This window comes from Hyla sarda, chromosome 2, assembly GCF_029499605.1.
Source record: "Hyla sarda isolate aHylSar1 chromosome 2, aHylSar1.hap1, whole genome shotgun sequence".
Lineage (NCBI taxonomy): Eukaryota > Metazoa > Chordata > Amphibia > Anura > Hylidae > Hyla > Hyla sarda.
Genome location: NC_079190.1, coordinates 366,457,851 through 366,472,305, shown reverse-complemented (window position 1 = coordinate 366,472,305; position 14,455 = coordinate 366,457,851). Strand labels below are relative to the sequence as shown.

Below are 14,455 nucleotides of genomic sequence, written 5' to 3'. Positions count from 1 at the left end.
CCATGCCCTGCAGTATCACCATTCTCACTCTGCTCCCCCACCCCTCCCTTTTCTCATCCTTAGCTACAGTCATGGCCATAAATGTTGGCACCCCTGAAATTTTTCTAGAAATTAAGTATTTCTCACAGAAAAGAATTGCAGTAACACATGTTTTGCTATACACATGTTTGTTCCCTTTGTGTGTATTGGAACTAAACCAAAAAAGGGAGGAAACCATCAATATGCTTCTTACACCTTTCAGCCGGTATATTGGACCACTCTTCCTTTGCAAACTGCTCCAGGTCTCTCTTATTGGAAGGTGCCTTTTCCCAACAGAAACTTTAAGATCTCTCCACAGATGTTCAATGGGATTTAGATCTGGACTCATTGCTGGCCACTTCAGAACTCTCCAGCGCTTTGTTGCCATCCATTTCTGCGTGCTTTTTGACATATGTTTGGGCTCATTGTCCTGCTGGAAGACCCAAGATCTTGGACGCAAACCCAGCTTTTTGAAACTGGGCTGTACAGTGCGACCCAAACTCTGTTGGTAATCCTCAGATTTCATGATGCCTTGCACAAATTCAAGGCACCCAGTGCGAGAGGCAGCAAAACAACCCCAAAACATCATTGAACCTCCACCATATTTCACTGTAGATACTGTGTTCTTTTCTTTGTAGGACTCATTCCATTTTCAGTAAACAGTAGAATGATGTGCTTTACCAAAAAGCTCTATCTTGGTCACATCTTTCCAAAAGATGTTTTCCCAGAAGGATTTTGGCTTACTCAAGTTCATTTTGGCAAAATGTAGTCTCGCTTTTTTTATGTCTCTGTGTCAGCAGTGGGGTCCTCCTGGGTCTCCTACCATAGTGTTTCATTTCATTTAAATGTCGATGGATAGTTCGCGCTGACACTGATGCTCCCTGAGCCTACAGGAAAGCTTGAATATCTTTGGAACTTGTTTGGGGCTGCTTATTCACCATCCAGACTATTCTCCATCCAGACACCTTTCATCAATTTTTCTCTTCCGTCAATGCCCAGGGAGATTAGCTACAGTGCCATAGGTTGCAAACTTCTTGATAATGTTGTGCACTGTGGACAAAGGCAAATCTATATCTCTGGAGATGGACTTGTAACCTTGAGATTGTTGATATGTTTCCACAATTTTGGTTCTCAAGTCCTCAGACAGTTCTCTTTTCCTCTTACTGTTGTCCATGCTCAGTGTGGCACACACAGACACGCAATGCAAATACTAAGTGAACTTCTCTCCTTTTTATCTGCTTTCAGGTGTGATTTTAATATTGACCACACCTGTTACTTGCCCCAGGTGAGTTTAAAGGAGCATCACATGCTTGAAACACATTTTTTTTCCCACAATTTTGAAAGGGTGCCAATAATTTTGTTCAGCCCATTTTTGGAGTTTGGTGTGACATTATGTCCAATTAGCTTTTTTCCTCCCTTTTTTGGTTTAGTTCCAATACACACAAATGGAATAAACATGTATATAGCAAAGCATGTGTTACTGCAATCCTTTTCTGTGAGAAATACTTCATTTTCTATAAAAATTTACGGCCATGACTGTATGTAGTCCCTCATTCTATAGCTGGACAATTTATTGCCCAACTTAGTGTGAATTCTCTACATCTGTTGTTTTAATCCTTGCATATTTTGTGAGATGAAATCTGTTTTCTGCTTACGTGCTTAGAAATGCTTTGGCTTGATAAAGGGAAGCTTGTCTTTATAAAATACTGTTATTCCAATAAAAAAAGGTCTTACAAAATTCTGCAACATTCTATGATTTAGCATCCTAATCACTGGACTAAGGCTGGGTTCACATCACGGTTTTGCAATACAGTTCCCGTATACGTTTTCATTTTGAAAACCGTATGGAACCGTATTGAAAACCGTATGCATTGACTCTCCATTGAAAACCGTATGCCAAAAGATGCATCAGGTTGTGTCCGTTTTGCATCCTGTACGGTTTTGACAGTTTTTTTCCTGTACCCAAAACCATAGTTACGGTTTGAAAAACCGTATTGAAACGTATATGGTTTTTTTTTTACATGGGAGTCAATGGGAACCATACAAAACCGGGTCCATCCGGTTTTCACCATACGGTTTTTGACTTTGCACAGTTTTTTTCTTGGAATTTCAACCAAACAAGTGAAACTTTGTTCACAATGGAGTGAAAAGTTAAAAACTTATACTTTTTTTCTTAAAAAACTGATGCAACCGGATCTAATTTTTCAAACCTTAGACGTGTTTTAACCGTATACGGATTAAAATTTGTACACATGTTTTGATACAGTTTAGTCAGGTTTTGATGAATCAGTTCTTTTATCAAAAACCTTATACGGGAACTGTATTGCAAAAATGTGGTATGAACCCAGCCTAATACGGCTACGGGGGGGGGTTCACACCATGTTTTTGAAATACAGTTTCAGGTATCAGGTTTTTGGATGAAAAACGGATTCCTCAAAACCTGACTAAACTGTATGAAAACGTGTGTATGAATTTTAACCCGTATATGGTTTGAAAAAATATGTCCGGTTGCATCCGTTTTTTAAGAAAAAAAACGGATATGGTTTTAACTTTTCACTCTATTATGAATAAAGTTTCACTTGATTGATTGAAATTCCAAGAAAAAACTGTGCAAAGTCAAAAACCGTATGGTGCAAACCGTATGGAACCGTATGCACATACAGTTCTGTACGGTTCCAATTGACTCCCATGTTAAAAAAAAAAAAAACGTATATGGTTTCCATACGTTTTTTTACCCAAACCAAAAACCGTGGTAGGCTGCGGTTTTGGGTATGGGAAAAAGACGGACAAAACCGTAGAAGATGCTAAACGATGCTAAACATCGTTTGGCATACGGTTTTCAATAGAGAGTCAATGCATACAGTTCCATACGGTTTTCAAATTGAAAACTTATACGGGAACTGTATTGCAAAAACATGGTGCAAAACCACCCTACTCTAAACTACTGTACGTCATGTCTAAAATACTAAATGTGTCAATCAGCACTTGCCTCTTGAGTCAACCACAGGTGGCCTTCCTTTTTGTGATCTTCTGTTGGATGTCTTCTATGATTTATCCAGTCTTGCTACACTTTTCATACAGTGATGCGGGAACAGCCAACAAGTGCAGCTGTTTTAGGCATACTGACACCACAACTATGTGTGCCAAAAATGTTGCTTTGCAGAGCAGAGGTCAATACATTATCGCCACCACGTGATATCTCCTTATTGGCGATCCCCTTATCCCCTAAAATATTTTTTAACTAATATCCTAAAATACTGGTCATGTCCCCATAACAGCCAAAGCATGCCTAAATTAATGAGTACATGGAGCATGCTATTTCTTTCCACTGTAGACCAATAAATACTGCTCTTCTATTTGATTGAGTGCAGTCTTTTTATATCTGGGGCACACAGTGTACACACTGGATAGCTGAAGTTTAATATGCTTTCACAACTAATGTGTTCTTCTAATTGTTCTTCTTCTCATTATTATTAAAGGAGTAATACAGTCTAAAAAAAAAAGTATCCCCGGATAAGTGGCAGATCATGGGAGGTCCGACCAGTGGGACCCCCCACGATCTCCTGCCTGACACCCTGGCCCTCCATATGAATAAGGTGTGTCGACCACGGCACAAAGCCAACGCGCTCTTTCCATGCATCTCTATGGGAGAGCTTGAGATACAGTGTTCATGTATCTCCGGCTCTTCCATAGAGATGCATTGAGGGGGCGTGTCGACCACCGATTTGTGCAGTGGTCCTGTGGATAGGATATGTTTTTTTTTTAGACTGGACTACTCCTTCAATGTCGTTCCTAGAATGCCAGCTTTTCTATATGCCCTATTGGGACACACTGGGGGTTTTAGATTGAGACTTAGTTCTGCTGGGTACTTTGTGCCCATTGAGCATACTGTATTTGCTTATTCCTTTTTACCATTGACATCACTAGTCAGGGGATCAGAGGGAGTCTGTCTTGCTTCAATGGGTGGAACGACCGCTGGGTGGGAGAGAGTTCATTTTGCAACAGCTGTAGGCACCCTGATTAAAATACACTGGTGTATTGCATTGAGGGGATCATAGGTGTGTTTCAATGGGTGTGCTGGCTGATATGTCGGAGGAAGGAAAGTGACCTCATACTTACAAACTATGGAACTATGGGATGTGTAGTTTAGAGAAGGAAATACAACAGGAAATACCCAGTTCTGCCAGGTACGTACAACTAAAATCACATTATGGTGGATTACCCCTTTAATGGCTATGCAGAATAGTCTAGAAGACACGCAGTCTATTTCAAGTAGGCCTAATAAATAGCAATATCATATTTATACAGGTCAACAGCTGACATCCATTTGTAAACTGAGACCCATATCATAGCCGAATTTATCAAGGAGGGAGACACAGCCTAACATAGATTCTCTCAGTACATCCAAATGTGCAGCCGGCAGCCCCGACATGTCATCTCACAGTCTTGTCATGGAAAAGTCTTCAGATTACTTATTATGTAATGCATGTTATCATCCAGAAACATTACAACTGTACTTGTAGGTAGTTTTAATTGATCTATACACAGCAGCAGCACAAACCACTTTAATATTATATTTCTAATGTCCTGGCTGATTTCTTTTGATTTTCTCATAATTTTAAAGGTTTACTCCAGCGCTTTGATATCGTATCCCCTATCCAAAGGATAGGGGATAAGATCGCGAGGGGTCCCGCCGCTGGGGACCCCCGTGATCTTGCACGCCGCACCCCGTTAGAATCAGTCCCCAGAGCGTGTTCGCTCCGGGTCTGATTACTGTCGATCACGGGGACAGAGCATTGTGACGTCCCGGCTCAGTCCCCGTGTGATGTCATGCTCCGTCTCCTCAATGCAAGCCTATGGGAGGGGGCGTGACATCTTATCCCGTATCCTCTGGATAGGGGATAAGATGTCTAAGCGCCGGAGTGACCCTTTAAGAAAAGCTGCAAGTAGGCCTTAAAACAAAAGCTTGTAAAACCATGACATAATTTTCTGGAATTTTCATTTAGCGGTACACCAAATTTGGTGAATATAAACTTCTAACCTGCTGGAATTTTGAATTTTGAAAAAAAAATAATCTCTTTGTGAACATTTGAAGAAAACTTTGTTTCTGTCATGTATAGATATCTAAAATAACTTGCATAAACTATAGTTTGTTGTCAGAAAAGGCATCTGCTCTCCCTGCATTCATTTGTATCGGTGTCTTTCCATACAGGGAGGTTACAATTGTGAAAGGACAGGTTTCTAATAAAGTGGGCATTCAGTGTAAATTGAACTGCTAAGTAATTCTGCACTGCAGGTCGTTTTCTGAGTGTAGATAAGACATCCTAAAACTCATCCATCTTGTTGTTACTATTTTCTGCTGTGGATTTTACACAGATATCATAGATAGATTCCCAGTGACTAATTGAGTCGGTTTAGATGTTCATTTGTGTGAATATATTAGTGAGGATGAGAAAGAAAGCAAGGCTACTTTCAGACTGCGGCTGGGCTCCGCCACAAACGGCCGTTAAGGCTCCCTTTTTTTTTCCTGCCTTTAACGGCCGTTAGTGTGATGGAGCCCAACGGGAGGCATAACGGGCACAGAGGATCCCATTCACTTGAATGGAATTCTCTGACGTCTGTTATTTCGAAGGAAGATAGCGGGAGAAAAAGGCGTCACAAGCACAAATTTTTCTCCCCCTATCTTCTAACGGCCGTCACACTGCCGGGCACTAACGGCAGTGTGAAAGGAGCCTAAGATGGAGCACTACAGAAGAGAGATGTAATATCATAGTAAAATAATGTAATTTGCACTGTTTATATATAATTCCCTTACCCCAGATGCAAAGTCTCCTGTGATTTGTACTCTTTGGAAATCCGGCACGATTTTATACAGAGGGGATGATTCTTCTACAGATGTCACACCACAAGGCCTTGTTCCACCATTAGAAAGTTTGGAAACAAATGACTTTAACAGCAGTATGCGCCTCTTCCTATTAAAAATAAATACCAAACTTAGCATAAATCAATAGTACAAGTAAATATACATAACTTAACTTAATATATATATACTCCCAAAGGGATCTTGCCCACACATATCTATGTTAAGGGGATGAGCAAAAAAGGGAGAGGAGGAGAGAGAAGTTGGACAGAACAAGAGGCTGACAGAGAGACTGCAGAAAAACTTCTAGAGCTTACAGTCAGTTTATTGCTTTATCCACAGCTTAAACTCATCAGTACTGCTCTATAATGTCCTCCATACTGCTTCTGCTGCTTCAAAGGGTGTGATATTAAAATATAGAAAAGCAGGATCCTCTCCTCAGGGTAGGTGCAGTGTATGGAAGCCATAGAATTTAAGCTCAACCTATTAGCTCAGAGGGAAACTGAAAATTAGAGATGAAGCCTGCAGAGCAGAAATCTGCAAAAAAAATGCTATATAATGGCATGAAAGAGTGCTACTGCTCATGTACACATATGACAGGTTATCTTAACAAGTCACCTAAAACTTTAGCAGCAGGTTATGGAGATGCAGCAACAAAATTGTGAAAAAAGTGCCCCAGAACGGAAGCTACAGAGAAAGATAGCAGGAGAACCGGAGCACAGAAAGGGATCAGATAAGTATGGTTGTCATCAGTGTCACCTGCACTACACACCTGTACTGAATACAGATTTCTTTAACATAGCATGCAACAAGATGTTGTAGAAAAACATATAGGGGGAGATTTATCAAAACCTGTGTAGAGGCTAAGTTGTGCAGTTGCCCATAGCAACCAATCAGATCACTTTTTCTATTTATTTTAAAGGCTTCTGAAAACTGAAAGAAGCAATCTGATTTGGTACTATGGGGAACTGCACCCCTCTTCCTCTACATAGGTTTTGATAAATCTCCCCCATGGGTTCTTGCTGAAATCAAACAGATATCCCAGTAATAAACTAAAAACAATTCACACATTGCTGTGTTTTTGTGTGCAGCTTTCCTGATGGTGGGACCTTAACAAGGCTTATGAAGTCATCAGAAGCACCAGGAACCAGCACAGAAAAAACTACATCTTGGACCCCGCTGTGTGATTTTGGTGGAAACCTGAGATGATAAACTAAACCTTCTCTAGCATAAGGATTAGTCCTCTTTTTACACGTTGTGGCTTATGTTGTAATCTGGGGTTTATACCACATATTTAGTGGGTTACTGCAGACGGTTTATTAGCATGAAATAAATTGGTCCCATTTTTCACATTATTGCCCTTTAGGTCCTTGTACAAATGCTGTATGATGAATACTGGGAAACAGGTGAGGTGACATGTAAGGATGAGCTGCTTTAGACTGGGCCCCCTACAGCAATACCATGTGTACAGCCCTGATGCATCCCAATGGTTGGTATTACTTAATTCCTATAGGAAATTACACTATCTTCATTGGAAATACCTTTTATCCTGAGCCTCTTTGGTGTCCTGCTTAGCAATGTGATCTGCCAACTCATGTTGTGCAATGGGACAGTTTTCTTCTACATCAAAGGGAGATAGTTCTTCCTTGCTACCCACATCAAGAACTTCTGTAGCAAATACTTTCTCAGCCAGAGTCCGGATGTCATCAGCACTTTCTGAAAAAGCAATACAATTATCAGTGAGAGTAAACATAGCTTCGTCATGCAATTATAAAACACTGGACAACATCCAACAGTTGAACTTGTTTCAGCTGTAAGTAGGTCTTTAAATGGATAAGAAGATGTCCCCAACCATAAGTAATGGGCCGTCCCAATGTTGCCATGTCCTTTTCATTTCATCTAGGTGGTTTATCAGCGGGCCAGCTGTATATTCAAACTGTCTTGCACAATGTAATATAAAAGACAAACTTCAAATTATGGACACTAATTCCTGATGCTCTGTTATGCTAGATTAAACTGAATAGAAAGAGTTTTGTATACATTGGTATGTGCTGTGGTCTCTTGAATTTTATGTTCATATGGGAAAAAACACCTCCAAGTTACAGTCATGGCTGTAAATGTTGGCACCCCTTTAATTTTTCTAGAAAATGAAGTATTTCTCACAGAAAAGGATTGCAGTAACACATGTTTTGCTATACACATGTTTATTTCCTTTGTGTGTATTGGAACTAAACCAAAAAAGCAAATTGGACATAATGTCACATCAAACTCCAAAAATGGGCTGGACAAAATTATTGGCACCCTTTCAAAATTGTGGAAAAATAAATTTGTTTCAAGCATGTGATGCTCCTTTAAACTCACCTGGGGAAAGTAACAGGTGTGGGCATTATAAAAATCCCCCCCAAAATTCCAAAGATATTCAAGCTGTCCTGCAGGCTCAGGGAGCAACAGTGTCAGCGTGAACTATCTGTCGACATTTGAATAAAATAAAACGATATGGCAGGAGACCCAGGAGGACCCCAATGCCCACAGAGACATAAAAAAGCGAGACTACATTTGCTAAAATGAACTCGAGTAAGCCAAAACCCTTCTGGGAAAACATCTTGTGGACAGATTAGACCAAGATAGAGCTTTTTGGTAAAGCACATCATTCTACTGTTTACCGAAAACAGAATGAGGCCTACAAAGAAAAGAACACAGTACCTACAGTGAAATATGATGGAGGTTCAATGGGTTGTTATGCTGCCTCTGGCACTGGGTGCCTTGAATGTGTGCAAGGCATCATGAAATCTGAGGATTACCAACAGATTTTGGGTCGCACTGTACAGCCCAGTGTCAGAAAGCTGGGTTTGCATCCGAGATCTTGGGTCTTCCAGCAGGACAATGACCCCAAACATACATCAAAAAGCACCCAGAAATCGATAGCAACAAAGCGCTGGAGAGTTCTGAAGTGGCAGCAATGAGTCCAGATCTAAATCCCATTGAACACCTGTGGAGAGATCTTAAAATTGCTGTTGGGAATAAGAGAGACCTGGAACAGTTTGCAAAGGAAGAGTAGTCCAAAATTCCGTCTGAGAGGTGTAAGAAGCTTATTGATGGTTATAGGAAGCGACTGATTTCAGTAATTTCTTCCAAAGGGTGTGCAACCAAATATTAAGTTAAGGGTGACAATAATTTTGTGCAGCCCATTTTTGGAATTTGGTGTGACATTATGTCCAATTAGCTTTTTTTCCCCTCCCTTTTTTGGTTTAGTTCCAATACACACAAAGGGAATAAACATGTGTATAGCAAAACGTGTTACTGCAATTCTTTTATGTGAGAAATACTTCATTTTCTAGAAAAATTTCAGGGGTGCCAACATTTACAGTCATGACTGTATTCTAGCTAAGGTATATAATTCTTTATCAAAAAGACACAAAAGAAAAGTATAATGGACATGTTACAAGTAACTTCCAACTCCAAAGTACATACTACCTGCAAAACATGGAAAACAAAAAAAAAAGTATATCTTTAAATGTTTATTGATAAACAACAGTATAAGGAGAGACACACAACTGTCAGAAAGTTGAAAACAACCACAAGGCGACAAGTTCAGGACATACTAAGTATCTTTATAACTATAGTCATTTCATATAAAGTGGAAAAGTTTTACATGTGGTGCCCACTAAAAAATATTACTTTACAAACATCCACTTAACAAAGAAAAAATGTGTCCCAATAAAGGGACTAAGAAGGAATAGTTATGGAATAAATATAAAAGAAAAAACAGTTTTAGCAAATAAGCAAGCTAAAGTGTGTGAATCATTAGAATAAGGAATTATAGCATAAAGAGGGCTTTAACCATGTTGTGATGGACTCATAATGTATGTTAGGGACCCATCCGAAAATGGCCACCTCCACGTTGGGGGACACGTTTTGATCAAAAAGTGCGCTGAGAGCCTTAAAAAATTCTGATATAAAAAAATGTAAAAAATTCTGAGATAAAAAAAATTCTGATAACATTTATATATATATATATATATATATATATATATATATATATATATAATGTGCCGCTGCAATCTTTGTGTTTGTATACTTTAACCATGTTGTGATGGTGTCATGCCAATGCATGCTTTGTCAACAATGTTAACATATATGTGACTCTTATGCGCAAATTATGATGTGAACAAGCCCATCGTAGAGTACACTGCTCATCTATTTCTGATAGCTCCCATAGACAGTGATCATGGACTAGTCCACCCGAGAACATACACTTATCCCCTGTAGATAGGGGATAGGTCTTACTGGTGTGACAACCCCTTAAGTTTGAAATATTTCTTTAGATTGCAAATCATAAATGTATTCTTAAACATATTTGGCAAGAGTATTTTGTCTACCTGTAGAAGTCATAGTTTTCTTGGTTCAGTGGAAGGGAAATATAAGTGTATTGCTTTTAGTGGCCTCCGGTTTGCTGTTTTGGTGTTGGCCAGACTAGAGCATGGAGTCTAAGGGACATTGGGAGGAATGTATCATTGTATATAGAGCTTTTTTTCTTTGTCTATTTTTTAATGCAAAAGTACTACACCATGTTCCACTGTGCAATTTATGCTATTTTACACTTGGACTATAAATGTCTGCCAAAATACAGGTCTAATAATAAAAGTATCTACAGTGCTAGTAATTTAGATTCTATGACGAAAGGTTGTAAAACTACTAAGAATAGAAAAGTTGAAGCACAGGAATCACTATAGTACTTTGCCTCGTCATTTGGTGGTCGTTTAAAGAGCTCTTATGAAGGGCCATAAAACCTTAGGAGAGATTCAGTCCTGTTTTCAGTTTGTTAAACATTGTCATAAATCTGAATTCCCAGACTCTTTTGTCATTTTGTGATTTGAAGTTGCCTTTAAATATCACAACTTTCAGATAATCTTCATTACTACAGAAATGTTTGGCCACAGGTAGATGTGTTTTACTGTACTTATGTGGTGATAGGACCTCATCCTTACTTTCAGTCTCTGTCCTGTGTCCCCAAACTAAAGACCCCTAACTTGACATTTTCTGTAGAGAATCAGGAACACGCATTAGATGTAGAGCAAGCGTATGTCCCAGGAATCTTAAAGTCCCGTTGTGTGTTAGGGATGCGCATTGCAAGGATAGGTTCCTTGTTGTGTCTTAGAGGGCAGTAAGCTTCTTATTATATGTGTTTCTCAGATTTGAGGGTTTTCTGTAACATAGCAGAAGAGAGTTTCGGAATGTTATTTTTAGAAGGTCATTCACATGTAGTATATGTTGTAGTTTTCTTACAGTTTTTCTCAGTACCTCTAGTCAAGGGCAGTAGGTCACCACCAGTGGTACATGATTGTTGATTTCTTTGTCCTTGTACCTTAGTAGTTGGCTTGAGTATCCTGGTGGATTTGGTCATCAAGCCATGATTGGGGAATGTCCTTTTGAGATGTTGTAAGTATTCATATACATCTGTTGAGTTGGAACAGATACCATTGTATCTGATGGCCTTGCATTTAGTTTATGTGTTTCGGGTGAAAGCTGTCCCATGTGTGGGTCGATCAATAGGTATTTGGTTCAGGGACATCTGTATTGTGTTATTTCAAATTCTTATAGTGGTGTACAGAAAGTGGTGGGGTGAAATGTATTGAACCGCTCATGGAATAATATAAGTTCTTGTTCAGAGTTAGCCAATCCATCCTGACAGAGCTTGTGAGGATTTGCAGAGAAGAATGGAAAAAAATCCCAAATCCCGGTGTGCAAACCTTGTAGCATCATATGGGAGGCTGTAATTGCTGCCATAGGTGCATCAGCTAAATATTGAATAAATGGTCTAAATATTTACGTCACTACAAAATTCTATGTTTTATTTTTAAATAAATTTGTAACAGTTTCTAAAATTCTGTTTCCACATTTTCATTATGGGGTACTGAATGCAGATTGCTGGGAGAAAACTTGAATTGTATAGATTTAAGCACAAGGCTGCAACATAACAAAATGTGAAAAAAGTTAAAGGGTTTGAAGACTTTTCAGATAGACTATACATACAGCTATTTGAAAATGGCATGTGATGTGAATAGCGATGACTTTACCATATTGGGCCAAGTTATAACTTACAAGGTGCATTTTGGGGAGTGTATGAGAACTAATAATGTATATTGAAGTATATATTAGGTTTAAAGGGGTATTCCCATCCCAAGTGATGGCATATAGGGGTCCAATCTCTGGGACCTTCACAGATCATGAGAATGATGTGGCTCTTTCTGTGTCCCCTTAATTCCCACAATTAGCAGGTTTCTAAGAAATCAGACTTCCCATCATCATAAGATGATGTAAAATGATACTGATATGCCATCACTTTAAGAGATGAGAAAACCCTAACGCATACATTGGCATAGTATCCAGTTAATAACCAATTCAATAATAAGAGAATTTAAAGAAGTGTCTTCACATAATATAGCATTATGCGATGACCAAGGAAGACCTTGACAAGAGGTATAGCTCTTTTTTCACCAATTTCAGCAATCCGGCATGACACAAACACCTTATGCATGGACAAAGGTGCAGAGGCATTGAAGAAGTTTAGGAAAATTGTGACTGACCGCGGGGGGTCTGATTGCGGAGGGTCCAACCACTGGGACCCCCAAAATCTTCTGCCCGGTGACCCGGCTCTCCCCACGCATGGAGCTGTTTCCACCACCACCACATAAAACATGTATCTCCATGTATTTCTATGGGAGAGCCGAAGATACACGAGTACATCGCTTCCATAGAGATGCATGGAGGGCGTATGCCAACCCCCGCTCCGTTCATGAGGAGAGCCGGAGCTCCATAGCAGGAGATCATGAGGAGTCCCAGTGGTCGGACCCCCTGGATTAGACACTTATAATAATATTTATTTCTAACTTGTTAATAAATTTTCCTAAACTGGAGTACCCCTTTAACACATTCCTGTCATGCGGAATTTACATTCCGCCAAAAATAAAATGAGCAATTTTCTTAGACACAAAAGTATTTACTATTTAACATTACATACTGTATGCCTTTCAGTAACATCACAACATCAAGCAGTCTTATAAGTGTTTATCCCTTTGGCGACAGGACTATTTTGCCCTAGGATCATCCAGCTATGATTTTAGAAACCCTTTAATACATTTCAGAGTGTATTTGGTGGAAAGGAATAATCCAGTTTAATCTGTGCCAAGATTGTGAATGACAGTGGTATGGGCATTTAATATTTAGAGGGGCGTCCTGTTCGCAAGCTGTGGTTAGAGTATTGTTGTAAAGGTGTAATGTCAGTTTTCACTTTGTCTTAATGTAATTTTCATTTCTGAATTCAGATTAGACAAAACAAAAGTAAGTGCATTTATAGCACAAAGAAACAAGATAAGTACTGGAAAGATAAAAAAAATCTTAACCCTTCCAGTACTTATCAGCTGCTGTATACTACAGAGGAAGTTGAGTTGTTCTTTTCTGTCTGACCACAGTGCTCTCTGCTGACACCTCTGTTCATGTCAGGAACTGTCCAGAGAAGGATTAAATCCCCATAGCAAACCTCTCCTGCTCCGGACAGTTCCTGACATGGACAGAGGTGTCAGCAGAGAGCACTGTGGGCAAATTCTGTTTCATGTGCCACAGACTGTCTGGTCTCCCTGCTTGCTCTCCCCTCACAACCTATCCATCTACAAGGAGGTGAGGGCAAGTGAGGAGCCATGCCAGGTTGTGGCACTCAAGCAGCATGGCCCTGCCTACTTGACACTTGACTGGGAAATGAAAAGGCAATTTTATAAGTCTTGCCCCCACCATCGGCTCCAGGATATGGTAGGTTTTTGTTTAATACCCTATCAGTTATCTTACAGGGTCTGTAGCTGTAAATACAACTGACAGATTCCCTTTGATTAGCAATTATATTGTGCACTAATAGTTCATATTCTGACATGGTTAAAGGGGTACTGAGGTGGAAAACAATTTTATTTTTAAATCAACTGGTGCCAGAAAGTTAAACAAATTTGTAAATTACTTCTATTTAAAACTGTCAACAGAGAGCACTGTGGTCAGACTGAAAAGAATTCCAGAAAGAAATACAATTTCCTGTGGAGCATACAGCAGTTGATTAGTACTGGAAGGATTAAGATTTTTAAATCAAAGAAATTTGCAAATCTGTTTAAATTTCTGGCACGCTAAACTTGCAGAGTGGGTAAGAGAGCAACACTGGACTTGCACTTTAAAGGAAATCTGTCACGAGTGTCACCTGCAATAATCTGTAGGTACCAACAGGTAGTGCAGGTGACACTGATGACAACGGTACTCACCTTGTCCCGTTCCATGGTGGGGATTTCCGGTAATCTTGGCCGTTAGCTCCAGCTCCGGGCACCAGGCTTTGGGCATGGGCGGAGCTTAGTGACGTCACCGCTGCTGTTCCCTGCTGGGTCTGCTGCTAGAGAACTGCTGCGGTGATGTCACTAAGCTCCATCTGTGCCCCAAGCCAGAACCGGAGCTGAAGCTAATGGTCAAGATTACCGGTGATTCCCACCACAGAACGGGAAAAGGTGAGTACCATCGTCATCAGTGTCACCTGCACAATCTGTTGGT

At 39.8% G+C, this 14,455-nt stretch overlaps 1 protein-coding gene across 1 annotated transcript in view; it reads right to left on the bottom strand.

Annotated features, from left to right (window-relative positions):
* The window catches only part of AMPD1 (adenosine monophosphate deaminase 1), a 46,428-nt gene extending 32,177 nt beyond the window's left edge, over window positions 1–14,251 (bottom strand). Inside the window, exons 1-3 of the mRNA XM_056560170.1 lie at window positions 14,176–14,251; window positions 7,420–7,594; window positions 5,834–5,990 (exon numbers count right to left, since the gene is read on the bottom strand). Coding sequence (XP_056416145.1) covers window positions 5,834–5,990; window positions 7,420–7,594; window positions 14,176–14,251 — 408 coding nt within the window. The remainder of the gene's footprint in view (window positions 1–5,833; window positions 5,991–7,419; window positions 7,595–14,175) is intronic.
* Window positions 14,252–14,455: the final 204 nt, after the last annotated feature.